General features: G+C 52.6%; 1 protein-coding gene across 1 annotated transcript; it reads right to left on the bottom strand.

The window, feature by feature from the left end:
• Window positions 1-1,865: 1,865 nt before the first annotated feature.
• KCNA3 (potassium voltage-gated channel subfamily A member 3) lies at window positions 1,866-13,771 on the bottom strand. Its single transcript, XM_015885066.3, has 2 exons — window positions 10,375-13,771; window positions 1,866-4,997 (listed from the first exon to the last, which is right to left on the bottom strand). The coding sequence occupies exon 1, from the start codon at window positions 13,568-13,570 to the stop codon at window positions 11,828-11,830; it is 1,743 nt and encodes a 580-aa protein (XP_015740552.2). The 5' UTR covers window positions 13,571-13,771; the 3' UTR covers window positions 1,866-4,997; window positions 10,375-11,827.
• Window positions 13,772-15,734: the final 1,963 nt, after the last annotated feature.

Genomic DNA, 15,734 nt, shown 5'->3' on the forward strand with positions numbered 1-15,734 from the left:
TGGTGTGAGCACATCACCCTCTGCCCATCAGTGTTCTTGTGCTGCTTTTCATGCAAGCACATGTTTGGGCTGATGCTATTCATGCCACCTTCTGCATCTCAACCTTCGAGACATCCTGTTTTTCAAGGTTGCTGAAGCACCAGCCCAGTTAACCACACATCAACCGAAACTGACAGCTGGGAGCACCACAACCCTCAGGGGAACCAATGCAGAAAGGAACAAAATGAGGTCAGGGCACCCAGCACCAGCACCAGAGCTCCGAGCATCCCACATGGGGTCTCCTCCTGCTGCTGGCTCTGACCAGAATCTGGTTTGCTCCCTGAGCAGCCACTGGGAGACAATTAGGAAACAGTGGCACTGAAGATGGTGCAAAGGGATTTTGCTCATCCCCCACTGTGCACCTGCAGCCTTGGTGCTGGCAGCAAACCGAGAGAGAGATAGAAGCCAAACCAGCACAAAAGCAAGAAGCTGAGTGCTGTATTCCCAGGAACCTGCCCAAATGCAGAAATCAGAGGCAGGGGCAGAGATCAGGCCCTCAAGGAGAGCCCTGCGTTGCTCTGTGCAGACAGAGAGGCCAGTGGGGTCAGAGCAGATGATTTGTAGAACTTGAGGCTTCGAGGTTCTTTGTCATTGCTGAATTCCCAGTCTGATCCTACCAGGAGCGGGCATGGGGCCACTGCTCTGCTCCCAGCCCCAACCATCAGCTTGGAGTCTTGCACAGGGTTTAGGGATGCATTCTAAGGAAAAGGATTTGCAAATCCACCCAGCTCAAGAGCTCGGTCAGCGCTGCAATAAAACAATACCTTGCCTGCAGGGGCTATTGGGCCAATGGGATGCAACAGAACAGCACTTTTGCATTTGCAGTGCAAGCCACCCTAGCAACGGGTGCCCCACCAGCAACAGATGCTGCACCAGACCCAGCCTTCCCCACACCGGCTTGGCTTACATCACCAATCTTAAACTCTGGGTTTCATCTGTGCCACAGCTCTGCTCGCTTTATGGCTCCCAGCTGTGTTCCCCAGAGCAGAAATGTGCAGGTGATTGAAAAGCAAAAGGAACCAGAAAATTCTGCAGGTCTCCAATTGCTCTCACGCTGCCCAAGTGCAGACCAGTCCCAGCTGCTGCAGATTAAATGCAGCTTGTAGAGTCGTCATTTATTTTTCCATTCTCTCTCACTCTTCAATATTTTTTAGACAAGCCGTAACCTAAAAAAGCTCTGAGATTATTTGGCCAAGCTTGCTTTTGGGTGAAGCCCAAAGACGTGGTACAAAGCCAAGGGCAAGGTTTTCAGATGAACTTCAAGCCTCGTTTCTCAAGCTCTCCGCTTGCAATGAGGACAAGCAGTTCAGTGCCTCCACTTACATTGGCTTTGCCAAAGCATCACTGGTGACATCCCTCCTTGTGACACTCACAATAAGAATGCAAGGCTTTGCTCAGAGCGATTTTGGTCTACAAAATGAGTGCAGCTCTCCAGGTTGGTGGGGTGGATGGAAATGTGCACATTTTAGCCCAGGATTTTACTGCTTGGTTTTGTTCCTGAGAAATGCATTACATTCCACATTCTTTCACGCTGAAAAATGAGCAAGGAGTTCATAGAATCATAGAACGGCCTGGGTTGAGAAGGCCCGCAAGGATCATCCGGTTCCAACCCCCTGTTATGTGCAGGGTCACCAACCATCAGCCCAGGCTGCCCAGAGCCACATCCAGCCTGGCCTTGAATGCCTGCAGGGATGGGGCATCCACAGCCTCATAGGGCAACCTGTTCTAGATGTATTTCATACCCCAATCCTGTTATATTCTTGGTCCCCCAGCATCCCTCCTCTCCCATCTCACCGCCCCCCTCCATCACTATGGCACCACCAGAGTCGTGTTTCAGCCATTTTATTGATCTTTGCGTATGAAAGAACAGTTTTGAGTCCTAATGAAAAAAAAAAAAAAAAACCAATTAAAAAAATAAGTTTGACATCAGGTAAAAAAAAAGAAACCCACAAAACCAGAAAATAAGAACCCAAAAACCCACCCACCCGTGTGGAGCTGAATATGCAGCCCACAGCACAGTGGGGGTCACCAGGACGACGGGGATGTTTGTTGGAGCATCAAACCAGCACCGACAGAACAAATTGAAACTGGGGCAACACAGCTCACCGTGCAAACCAAAACCAAAAGGAAAGCAGTGCAACGAGGCTGAGCTTTGCATCTCCAGCCACAAATGGAGTTGTTTCTGCAGAGCCTGGCTGCTCCGGATTCGGCCTCTGTGCAGAGAAGGCCGCTGGGTTGTTGGGTTGGTGTGTTGAGTATCGGGAGGCAGGATGTTGCTGTTGGAATATCTCTGTGTGTGTTGCTGCTGAGATAGTCCTGAGGACTTCTCATCACCAGCCAAAGCGCTGCCTGATGACATGGAAAGCAATGTTAACGTTACATCCAGCCAGGAAGGAATCATGGAAACGAATTGCATAGTAAATGATGGGGAATGAAGAAATTAAGACCTCCTGTGGGAGAGGTGGGTGCTCGGTCAGGTTGTGGTGTTCCCCTCTTGCAAAGCTTTGGGACCTCAGGTCCTGAAGGAAGAGTCCCTTCCCCTTGGGAGGAGCTCAGTTTGGCCCTGGGAACACTCATCCCTCCATAACAACAACTTTCTGCCCTACACACCAGGTTGGGTGTGTATGGGTTCATCTTTCAGACATCACTCTGTTGGTACCCAAACAAATGGCCAAGTCCCATTTCCCATATAACAGTGGCAGGATGGTAGCAAAGACACACTATTTTGACTGAGACTGCCCCATTTCAGGCACTGGGCCACAACTCCATGCCATTGCTACTTCTCCTCTTAATAGCACAAAGGCTCCGATATGTCAATGGCTTTTCTAGAGCCGGGTAAGTTGTTCTGCACCAAAACACTCTCTGGAATGGCACTGCTGCTGGTCTGGCCTTGATGTCATCAGAGCAAAACAGCAGAGGAGGACAGCAGATCTCAGCCCATTCCTTTGGAAGATGCCATCCCAGTGCTGCCTACAGCACCCTGGGGCCCTGCCCTGCAAATCCACCCCATGGCAAAGCTCCCATTGCCATCAAACACACTGACATGGGAAGGAAGGAGGGCTGCAGACAGCAGGAGGAGCTCAGACGTGTTTGGCGTCTCAAGCGCTGCACGACGCACACGGCTTCCTCAGCATCTCTGAGCGTGGCTTTGAAGGGCTATGAATAAAGATGAGCAGCCTGCAGTCGGATGATTATGGGAATAAATACACGCTATTTTTTGGGATCTTCTCTTGCTGTCAGCCATCATTAAATCTCTCTCTTTTTTTTTGTTTGTTTTTTAATCGACTGGATACATCTTTAATTTGCTTTCCCTTGCCAAATCCAGCTCTCCCCTCAAAATGACATCTCTGCGTGGCTATTCTGGTATGATGGTTATCTATTAAACACACAGGGCTATATTCGGAGTCGTAGCAATGCAGACAATACACCAGACCGACGATTAAAGACTATCAAACTCTCGCTTATTTGGAGAAAGCACATTAACAATTAGCCGGGTCAGCAATCAAGCGAAAGAAATCCAACAGCATGGAGCACATGTGGGCTGAAAGGTGGTTTTGCTGCCAGAGCTGATATGTACAACACTGAGAACAGGTTGAAATTTGGTGTTTTCCACGAGTTGAAGATGTCACAGAGTGATGGAATTGAGTCGGAAGGGACCCTTAGAGACCAACTGCTTGTAATGGATGGGGACACTCAGGGTGTCCATGGGGGAGGTGAGGTTTGGGTAGCAGAGCTGCTGGCACCCATTGGGGGCATCAGTGCTTCAGAACCCAACAGAAGGGCTCTGCTCTTCCCATCCCATCCAACCCCAAGCAGAGAGATGCTTTAACACAGAGCTCACTGAAAATGGATGAGGCACAACCACGGTGGGCACACACATAGCTCATAAACAAAAAGTACCTCCGGGTAACAGTGAGAAAGAAAAATAACTTTAGTACTAATACATTCTATCCCCCCTTTTAAGGGCTACTGTTTAATGTTCCAAAAGAAACTAAATTCAACACCTCCGGGACCAGGGTTTCCCGAGAGGAAATCAGCTCTCCTCCTGCCCACAGGGGGTGCTGGGTCCCATCTCATGGGGTGCTGGGCTGTCTGCAGCCCCGACCCCCCTGCAGGCAGACAGTTGCTTGCCCCTATAGGATCACTGCAGATTTATTTGTTTGATCCCTTTTGCACCCTCAGGACCAGGATAGGTGCTGCAAACCCATCATTTTGCAGGTGTTTTGCAGGGCTGGATGTGACACAGAGCACACAGAGCCCTATGAGCTCCATCCATCACAATGGGATGAGAGCACCATTGGGTTATTTGGGGCTTGCAGGGATGGAAATGGGCTCAGTCCTCACCCCCAAACACCAGACACCTTTTGGCATTCATTCCAGTGCTGGTGAGCTGCAGCCTGGCAGGAGGACACGGCTCCCATTGCAGGATGCAAGGAGAAACGCCTTTGGTGCAGCACATACCTATTTATAAAGAGCATAGACAGGAAAGCCAGAAAAATAGAACAGAGCTTGTTCAGTTCCTATGGCCAAAACCAGCCTGTGTCACTGGGAGCACTGAGAGCAACCCACGTGTCCCTGCTTCGCTCCCACCCCAAGCAGAACACTTGGACAGCCCAGCAGCGGCTCTGCTCAGCATTTCCCTTCTGATTGCTCAACCTTCCAAGAGTTTTTTATATAACAAGCAAACAAACAAACAAACAAAAAACCCCCCAAACCCTAAAATAACACCCATCCCATTTCCACCTCTGTCCTTTTTCTTTTGCTTTCCTTCCTGGCTTGGTGGTGTCTCATCACATTGCACAAAAACCTTCCATCCGTAATAATGCACTTGTGAGAAGACACAGACGAGGAGCAGGTCGGGGTGGGGAGCTCCATCCATCAGTGGGTGCCATCACCTTGATAGGTGTCTCATCCCCAAGCACGGTCCTGAAGCTCTCACACTGCAGCTTTTCTGCTCTCTGTTGGGCAGAGAAAAAGCAGCGTTGGTGCACAGCCTGGCTTTGAAAACAAGCAGTGTGTTATTATGGTTTCAATGCAAAGTGGGGTGGATATCATATATTGGTCCCCTTGGATGACTCCAATCCCTGTTCCCCTGAAATGAAAAGGGAATGTTTGCTAATTAAAATCACATCACAGACTGAATGCAAAGCAGCTGAAAAGAGAGCTAAAGCTAGGAAAAGATTCATTAAGCGTATTCCAGTTATTAACTATTAGCTCGCATTAATAGCAAGTTGCAAATCCAAACCAAAATAATTACCATGAAGAGAGTTTTCCTCATCACATATTTATCTTAGTCAGGCTGAGCTCCTGAAGACCTGAAACCACTCATATGGTATTAAGCAACTGGCTGAGCTGATTGCTGAGACCCAACCTGAGATCCAACCTCCATCACTCCCATTCCCCCCTGAATGAACACCTCCCTGCATCCCACAGCTGGGAAATGGAGCACTGCTCTGCCCATCCACAGTGGGGCACAGCCCTGAGCTGTGGGGATGAGCACCGAATGCATCCCAAGTGCTGGCTCCTTGGTGCTGATGATTGGGTGAGAATTAGGAATGGAGAGCCTGGAGCCATCCCATACACCCAGATAGGAACCTCAGCACAGCATGGACTGATCAGATACAGTGCAATGGGCAGCAGTGCAGACACAGCTCAGGTTTCTCAGCTCTTCTGGGTACCCCAATGCCTTTCCAAGTATTCCTATCTTTGTAGACAGAACCTCCAAACACTCAGCTTAATGATGTCATTATTCCACTGAATTCAGCCAGGACAGTAGTGGGAGTGAGGTCAGGAGCAAGCAGGAGATGTTGCTGCTCCGGCTCCTGAAGGGATGCAGATGTATTCCCAGCACACGGGGCTGATGAAATCCTCCCCCCTCCAACAGAAACAGAGGATGTGAAGCAGAAGCCACAGAAATCAGAGGTTGTTCAGTTGGTGGAGCCAAAGGATTTGTGGCCAAGAGGTGGGAGTTGGCTGAGCAGCTCGAGAGACCGCGTGCACCGCATCTTCCTTGAGCTCTGGACCCAGGGGAAATCCAGGACTGGAAAACAGCTCCTGTTGAGCCAAGTCCTTAAGGGATAAACAAAGAGGATGGGTCTGTCTGCCTCCCTCTGATCCCCCAAAATATGTTGGAATGGCTGAGATTTTTCATACGGAGTTGAAGTGAGGGATATAATTGATGACATACAATAAAGCTTTGGGGGAAATAGATTTTATCACATTAACCTGATGAGCTCTTCTTACTGAGCTGATAGAGGGATGTGCTGTCGTAATACGCTCCTGCAAATGAGCTGCACAGCACCTTGGTTATGAGAATGGAGCAACAAATGCACAGAGATAGGATAAATGAGGCATGAGGGTGGGAATGCAAGTGTGAAGACTCACATCCCCCATCTGCAGCACAGGGAATCCCATCTCATGGACTGCAACCTGCACAGCATCCCCAGCTACAATGCAGCGCTCTCAGCTCCTTTCTTGCTACCACGGGGGCAGAGAGCAAAACGCATCTTTCTGCAGACACAAAAATGCTTTGCAATGCATGCATTCATCTTTTCCATGCTTCACTGCAGCCTTTGGGTGCTCATGAGAGCAAAACCCAGAGCAAAGGCACTGCTGCAGGAGCCCCGCTGCACCCCAGCGCTGAGCCACCACTGATCAAACCATGACACAACCCAAAAGGATTTTCCATATCTGCTATGCAAGAGGCGAGCAAACAGCTGGTGCTGGTCAGCATCAACACAACGCCAAGTGCACTTTGCTGCCTGGAGTGCAGGAGCAGAGATAACCAGTGGCTGATGCAGTCATGAACATCCGCACCAAGTCTTCCCACACAGTACGTGTAAGGATGCTAAAAATGAAGTGCAACAAATGTGGAAGAGCAACAGACGTGACGGAGCTTCTCCGTGCTCAGAAAAGCATCTGAATTACGAGTAGTGAGGAAATGAATCACTGCAGAACCAACACTGAGCTGGGGGTCTTCATGTACAAAGATGGTTCCCTCTGTGCAGAGGTGAAGAGCAGCTGTAGGGAAGTATCTGAGCAGAGTGAGAAGCTGAACGAGATAGGAGACAGGTTTTAATTTACTGGAGCATGTCTTGCTTCATAAGAAGGAGAAAACTGATGGTGCCCTGCAGGGACATCCGTGCGTGAAGGTTTCCCTGTCCTCCTGCAGAGCATCCTCAGCACTATGCCAGTAATGAGACATGGATGGGTCCCTGCAATGTGTGCATATCAAAAGCAGCACCTTATTCGCAGAGGGAAGGCAAACAGGGGCTCGTGGTGGATTTTCTCAGAGCATTTTTGGTTGTTTTGATGGCTCCAGCTGGAAGGGCAGCGTGGGACCCTGCTCCCATCCTTCTTCCGCACAGAGGACGGTTCTCATGAGCAAAAAATGTGGCTTGCTCTCTGCTGCTGACAAACAGCAGGAGCACAGCAGCCCTGACGCCTTCCAGCACAGAGCAGCAAACACGCGTCCCGTCAGGAGGGATGAATATCGCATTGACGGAGGCAACATTACTCATTTTCCTGCTTGGGAAGCCAAGTATGGGAGAAAAAGCTCCGGGTTGTGCCTGGGGCTCTGTCCTATGAGCTGCAGAGCCCTCACTGGGGCAGCTCCACTGGGCTCCCCCCAGGAGCAAACATGCCCCGTGCAATGCAATGGCATCGCAGCTTCATGCTGTACCCTAAGAAAACCCCACATCAGAGCTCATCAAATGCTGTTAAGCCCCCATCCCCACTACCAGGGGAGTGATTCCCAGCACCAGGGGACACCCAAATGTCCCCAGAACCACAGCACCCAAATGTCCCCAGCTGCACTTTGCTGCCCAAAGAAGAAGACCCAGAGCAGAGCAGGGTGCAGAGAAGAACACCAGCTCCATGGCAGTGAAAGAATGCACAGGATTTGCTCCCATGGCATCCCATGATGTCCTCAAAACACCTTTTCCTCTACATCCACTGCCCACACACACGCCTTGGCATGAGGATGCCATTGCTGAGCTTTCCTTCCCCTACACAAAATGCGTGAGACCGAAAGGTAGAACGCTGCCAGGTGCAATCCTACCTCATTCATTTGCACCACAGGTTTGCAGCCTGTTAAAGCATTCAAATATGGAGAAAGGCGCTGCCTCACGTCGGGCTGGGATGTGCTTGCACGTAGATATGCATATTTTAAAAGCTTGGCAGGAAGAGGGCTCCAAACTACACAATTAAACAGATTTCATGCAGAATGCCCTCCGCACACACAAACCACCATCAGAACCCCACGCTCTGCTGTGCCAGGACACCCCTTAGTGATGGGTGAGGGCTCCTTCCCTTCTGCTGGGGAAGCTGCTGTTCTGCCCTTCATCCCCACTAAACTGTTCCTAAATTGGGGATGAAAAACAAGCAGCAGCTTCCTTTGTCCCTTTGTCAAGGGATGGAACAGAAACAATTGCCCAAAGAAATCTGACCCTGCAGGAGGAAAGGGACACCCCAGCCCTGCTCCGTGACCCCGGAGAGGGACAGATCCCATCTACCTGAAGGGCATGTGCTGTGCTGGGGAGCAATGGAGCTTTTTGGAGGAATCCAGGCCAAAAGAGTGTAAATAAACAGGAGGAAAAAAGTGAGAAATCAAGCAGAAAGGCCAGGATGGGGGATGGGGTGGGGATCCTGTGCCAAAGGTGATGCACCCATGGGGAGACAGAGACCATAGGGCACCCTAAATGCCACCAGCAGCCCAGGGTGACACCTGCTTTGAGGCAAGCTTACAGCCCGGTGTGCTCTGCTGCGCCCAGAGCAACAGCACCAACAACACGGTTTGATGCACACTGCAAGGCAGCAGAGGAACACACAACGGATGGAAGCTGCAAGGCAGCAAAGGAACACACATGGAAGGAAGCTGTAAGGCAGCAAAGGAACACACATGGAAGGAAGCTGTAAGGCAGCACAGGGCGCTCCATCCCTGCAGGCTGCCACGGAGCTGTCTGGCAGCACTTGGCATCTCCTGGCAGGATGCGCCCGGCGGAGCTGTCAGACCACGGAGCAAACGGCACCCAGAGAAACTGACAGCACCGAGGGAAGGAGCAGACAGAAATGGGGCAGAGCACAGCAGGGATATCCCCGTTTTGCTGCTCCCTCTCCCATTTCTGTGCGTGCCTTCAGCTCTTTGACGTTTTTCAGCGGTGCCATTCAGTGCTGAAAAACTACGGCGGATGATCCGGCTTCTTTAGCACCTCTGTGATAAAGAGCTTTTTGCTGTCAGCAAAATGTGTTTGAAGCTATTCTGCCCCCACCGAATGAGGAGGGGAAGCAGCCAGGAAAGCAAACTAACGAGCTGTGGTTTCTTGCTTATTTAAGTGGCACAGAAACTAAGAAGCCTGCGCTGCTGTTTCCAGGCACACGTGTGGTTTCCATCCATGCAGCTGCCACAGCAAAAATATCACAATAAAACTCAGCGAGGAGGGGGTTGAGCTCCCACTGCCCTGAGCTCCAACCCTCCTTTTAGGATGGGGCATGCAGAAAAGCTTTGATAGCCATCAGAAGGGAAAGCTCGCAGCCGGCTGTGACAGCTCAGCCTGCTGGCGAAGGTGCCTTGGGGTTCCCTGCTGCCCCGTGCTCTGGGATGCTGTCAGGGTGAGTGGCTGTCAGCTCTGTGTGGTTGCAGATCATCGCCCTCACCATGGTCGGGGCAGATTCTCTGCTGGGGAAACTGCTGCAGCTCCAATAAAGCCGTCAGATGCCATTAGTGAAGAAGCTGCTCGGATGTTTCCTGTTGGTTCGGAGTGTTTTATTCACTGGTTGGGGTGCTGGGGCTGAAGGGCAGCGTGATGTGGCACAAACTGTCCCAATCCTTTTAAAGCCTGAGGGAATTCCCAGCAAAATTCCCAATTCCAGCATGGTCAAAAACCTCCCTTCCATCCCCTCAGGAAACAGACAACTCAGCCAGGTTGGGCTCCAGGTGTCCTTTGTCTTTGCTGGCATTCCTGTGCACTCCTCACCTGACAAATCATTTTGTTCTTACTCCAAAGCCAATTGGGACACAGCACGGCCCCACCAGCCCCACTGTGGACCAACCCAAAGCACCAAAACACTGCCACAGCTCTCATTTTTTGCACAGTTTTGGACAGATCCCTGCACAGAACAGCACAGCTTTCCCCCAGCACTGCTCACCCAGAGCTCAGTGTGCAGCAAAGTGAGAAGCACAAAGAATCAGAGGATGCTGCCATCCCATGACACCCAAAGTGCACAAAAAACACACCAAGGGGAGCTGGAAAACGACACCATGCATAAGGAAACACGAGGTTTGTTCCAAAAAGCAATGATGCAAAAGAAAACCTCTCCCCCCCTTGCAAAGCTCACCTGATCCCATCAGATGTCCTGCAGCCCCCGGTGTGCACAGAAGGATGAAGGAGGCACATTTTCCCTGGCGACTTTGGGCTTACATTGCATTCTTGCTCTTTCTAGCTCTGCATTTGTCCCCATGGTTTCCAAAGGCTGCTGAGCTTTCATGGCTGAGCTTTCATTTCTGCCCTTGGAGGACACTTTGGGGTTTTGCTCCAGGTGAGGTGAAGGCGGTCCTTTCTCCACTCATATTTGCAGGCTCCCAAATCTCACCGCCAAGGTGTGAACTCCTTTGAGAGGGAGAGGGGGATGGGGGGAGTGCTTATTGCCTACGGGTGGGTGTTTGGCTGCGGGGATGGGCTGCAGGATGGGGCACGGATGGGGGTGCAGGATGGGATCCCCGTGCAGTACAGAGCCATGGGGTGGTGGGGCTGGAACCATCTGGAAGGGCTTTGGAGGGAAGGGTGAGGGCCGAGGGGGGGATGGGAGAAGGGATGCCATGACAACCTTTTGGGGTTTCCCAGGAAACCAGGGTGGCCATAGCAACTGCATCACTCCGGTCCGAATTAGTGACTTCCGCTGGAAGGCGTGCTCACCACTTTAATCTCCTTGCCATAAGCAGCTGCATCTCTCCCAGACGCGGTGGAAAAGGTGGAAACATCCCTTTGTCTGCAGCTCAGCAGCTCGGAATCACAGCCCTCATGCAGCCACCCCATCCCGCTCTGCCCAACACAGCACACGGACCCACAGACCCTGTGATGGGTGAAATCATGCCCAGGGCTGCAAGGGAAGGGTGGAAAATAAGAGGGTTGGGTTTTAGTTTGAACCGATTGCATTCGGCTTCTGATCAGACAAGAATGATCTATAGGGGGAGAAAAGGGGATCTGCGGTGCGTCCCTAAGGGAACACCACCTCCCAGCACTGAGCGCTGTGTAACAACGTGGTAACGGGGACTGTGCGAAATGAAAGGGTTGTTTCCTCCCAGCCCCCTTCCAGAGCTCGGCAACATGTTTTCCTCATCTCCCCACCCAATCCGGGGCCGTTAATCCAACAAGTGAGCTTATGAGATGGAAGGGAAATGGGCTCCGCACCGCCTGCAGGGAAGGGGGGAGCAAACCAGGAGCAAAGCGAGACGTCCCCAAAAGCCAGGAAACAAAGGCAGCCCCGCAACACGTTGCAGAACAGACACCTGCTCCAGCGGTGCCATTTGTCTTCGTTCTCCTCCTCCGTCCCCATCGACCGTCCTCTTTTCTTTGGAGAAGATTAAATCCCTTTCGGATCTTTAGAAAGGAAACAAAAAAAACCCCAAAAGATCTACAAAAATAAACGTATAAAAAACAAGGGCGCAGACAGACGGACGATGGTGCATGTTCCACACAACACCAAGTACACACGGTCACTTTTGCATCATTGTTATTATTATTATTCTTTTTTAACCACGTCCTCAGCTTTCGCCGCCGCTCTGTGTTTATTAAACATCCGTAAAGATCTTTTTGATGTTCACACAGTTGGGATTGTTTGTGGTTGTGCAGTTGCCTGTCTTAAAGGCAGCCTGTTTGAATGCACTGTGGTTGATTCCCCCCTCCTCTATCACCATGTACTCAGATTTGCTGAGGGTGGAATTGCTGCGTGCCTTCCTCATCTCTTCAGTAGACGAAAGGTGCTGGCAGCTCCCGACATGCATGTACTGGGCTTGCTCCTCACCTTCTGTCTCCCGGTGGTAGAAATAGTTGAAATTGGAGACTATGACAGGCACGGGCAGGGCGATGGTCAGCACCCCCGCGATGGCACACAGAGACCCCACAATCTTGCCCCCGATGGTGATGGGGTGCATGTCCCCATAGCCCACTGTGGTCATGGTCACCACCGCCCACCAGAAGGCATCGGGGATGCTGCTGAAACCTGAACTGGGGTCGTCGGCTTCAGCGAAGTAGACGGCGCTGGAGAAGAGGATGACGCCGATGAAGAGGAAGAAGATGAGCAAACCCAGCTCCCGCATGCTGGCCTTGAGGGTCTGCCCCAGGATCTGCAGCCCCTTGGAGTGCCGGGACAGCTTGAAGATCCGGAAGACCCGCACCAAGCGGATGACTCGGAGGATGGCCAAGGACATGGCTTGCTGGCCATTGCCTTGCCTCTCAGCCAGCTCAGTGCCCAGTGTGATGAAGTAGGGGATGATGGCCACAATGTCAATGATGTTCATGATGTTCTTGGAGAAGGTGGCCTTGCTGGGACAGGCAAAGAAACGCACCAGCAGCTCAAAGGAGAACCAGATGATGCACAAAGTCTCCACCACAAAGAAAGGGTCGGTGAAGGACGACACCATGGAAACGGCCGAGGACGAGGAATTGGTGAAGACATCAGGTGGGAGAGGGCCACCACCCGTCCCAAAGGTCCCCCCGGTTCCCTCATAGTCGTGGTCATCTCTGAACTCAGGCAGGGTCTCCAGGCAGAAGATGACAATAGAGATGAGGATGACCAGGACGGAGACGATGGCGATGCCTCGGGCCGGTCCGGAGCTCTCAGGATACTCAAAGAGCAGCCACACCTGGCGCTGGAACTCCTTATCGGGGAGCGGCCGCTGCTCCTCCCGAATGAAACCCTCGTCCTCCCGGAACTTCTCCATGGCCTCCTCCCCCAGCTGGTAGAAACGAATCTCTTCGGAGAAGATATCAATGGGGACATTGACGGGTCGTCGGATGCGCCCTCCCGACTGGTAGTAATAGAGGATGGCGTCGAAGCTGGGCCGGTTCCGGTCGAAAAAATACTCGTTGCGCAGGGGGTCGAAGTACCGCATCCTTTTGCGGGGGTCCCCCAGCAGCGTCTCGGGGAACTGCGCCAACGTTTTGAGCTGAGTCTCGAAGCGCAGCCCCGAGATGTTGATCACCACCCGTTCGCAGCACTCGTGCTCTCCGCTGACCTCCGTGGTGTGCCCTGCGGGACCGGCGGCGGGCGGAGCGGGGTGCTCGTAGCGTTCCCCCCCCAGCAATGGGTGCGGATGCTGCGGTTCCTCCGGCAAAGGGTCCCCGGAGCCCCCCACCACCGTCATGCTGCCTTCCTCCGCCTCCTCGCCCTCTTCCTCCTCGTGGCCGGGGAGCGGCTGCGGGGCGCCGGGGGGCGGCTGCTCGGTGTAGCCCAGGTTGTGGTGGCTGCTGCTGGGGGGCCGGCCGGCGGAGGAGGCGGCAGGAGAGTGCAGCAAGCTCCGGCGCTCGTCCATAAAGGTGTGGGGAGGAAGGGGGAAAGGGTGAGAGGAGCGGCGAGGCGGCGGTCGGAGCCTCTTCTTCCTCCTCTTCCTCCTCCTCGGGGCGGAGAGGGAGAAGCAGCCGCCCCGCTCCCGGCTGCCGCGGCTCTGAGCGGCGCCGGGCTGCGCTCAAAAAGTCCGCCCCCAGCGCTGGCACCGCCTCGCCCCGCCGCTACCCGAACCCCCACCCCCCGGCTCCGCCCGGCTCGGGGACCCCCGAAGCCCCCGGAGAGGCTCGAGCTGTGCCCGGGGTGCGGGGTGACTGCGGGCGGGGAACAGCCGGCGGATGCTGGGGCTGAGAGCGGCGGGGGGAGTCCTGCAAGGCAGGGCGTGTGTGTGTACGTGTGTGTGTGTGCCTATGTATGTGCACATACACGTGTGTTTGCATGCCTATGTGCATGCATGTGTGCATGTGGATGCATGCATGTGCATTCATGTATGTGCATGTGTGTGCACATAAGCCAGTGTGCATGAGTGTGCATGAGTGCACGTGTTCATGTGTGTGTCTTGAGTGTGCGTGTGCAACCCCACAGCAAAATCAATGGAGAAGAGAAGCTGGCTCAGCCCTCAGTACAGGCAGTCGCAGTCTTTCCTGCAAGGAAGCTGGAAGGCTTTTCTCAATCAGTCTTTTCAGACAAATAGTTCACTTTTGGTCAAACAGGACTTTGTTTTTCCTGCAGAAAGCCTTCCCTGCAGGATCCCAATGCTGGCAAACACTCCATCCCCACAAGACTTGCACAGAGGGGTAACCCAAGGGCAACCCCCCCCCCCCAATAGGTCCCAAACCCTACTGGTCACTCTCCAGGAGCACTCCTATCCTCAGCCATGAGCCATGAGGCTCTGGTCACTCAGGGGGTTCCTGGCTGGGGAAGGAGCCTGACCACACTGACCACATGGGTCAGGGATGTGTTAAGGGCATCCCAATCCCATCCCACCCCGACAGCCCCACTGCAGAGGAGGTGAAATCCTCACCATCAGCCCCGCTGCAGCTCCTTGCTGCTGTTATTTTTAACCAGCACAGCCTCCAGAAGGTAGGGAGAGGGGGAAAAAAAAAGCAGATGAAAAGATCAAACTTATTTATACTTGAAATTAGAAACAAGCTGCACAAAATATACAAACCTATGGGGGAAAACAGCAATAAATATTGCTGTAGGAGCCGAGCCCAAACTGTAAATGGGAACAGATCTGAGCTAGCCCAGCTTGCCTTCCTCATTTTGCTGATAGAGCTGGTAGGGGGTAAAATAACCCCAAACCTTCTGCCCCCAAAAGTGGTGGAGGTGCCCAGAAGGAGGGACCCACCATAGAGAACTGCTCTATGCTGGGGCTGAGGCCACTACACTTGTTGCTGCAGCAGCAACAGGGGACACCCATCTCCAGGCCATGGCACCTTGCCCTGCATGGATTTGTGTTCTTATGGTCACCTCCATCCTTAGCTTCACGTCCTGCTCGTGGCTGCACATCACCCAGGATGAGGGAGTCGGGCAACAGGCGTCCAGCTTCTCCCTCTCATCATTTCTACTGTAACTAACAGCAGAAGAATCCAACACTCAGCATCTCCCACCTATCCCAACCTGGACAGAGTGAGAACCAAACATCATTCACACTTGGTTGCTCAAAGGCTGCAAAACACTCCTGGAAATGACAGTTCACATCCAAAAGCTGAGCTCTGCTCTCTATGGGTTTCATGATCATACAACATCATCTGCTCCCTCCATACATGTGTGTAGCACTTACTTAAGGACTTGTCTGGCTCATCTCTTTCCTCTGCTAGGATTTCTGCCAGTAAATCACTGTCATCTGGTCGAAGGCAAACAAACAAGGCTGCTTCGTACTATAAACATTTATTGATGACAAAAGGCTCGAGGCAACAAGGCGTAACTTCCATAACTGCAACAGTTTACTCCAGCTCTCAGTCGGGGGGGGAAACTCACTGGAAATCAGTGCCAGCTCTGCAGAGAGCTGCGTACCTTTGGGATGCAGAGAGGAAAATCCCTTCCCTTGCAACCAGGATCGAGTTGTCCCCATCAGCTCAGTGCAGCAGCAGGAATTAACCCCTCAGCTACCGGCTGCTTTAGATCAGCCTGGAGATCTGCGGCTCCAGCCCAGCTGCCCCAGGCACCGCGTGGCCTCCTGGCCCTGT

Source organism: Coturnix japonica, chromosome 38 (assembly GCF_054131305.1).
Source record: "Coturnix japonica strain WE chromosome 38, WE-NBRP24, whole genome shotgun sequence".
In the NCBI taxonomy this organism is placed as follows: Eukaryota; Metazoa; Chordata; class Aves; order Galliformes; family Phasianidae; genus Coturnix; species Coturnix japonica.

Coding starts and splice junctions, on each gene's coding strand:
- KCNA3 (XM_015885066.3), bottom strand. CDS start 13,570: ATGGACGAGCGCCGGAGCTTGCTGCACTCTCCTGCCGCCTCCTCCGCC.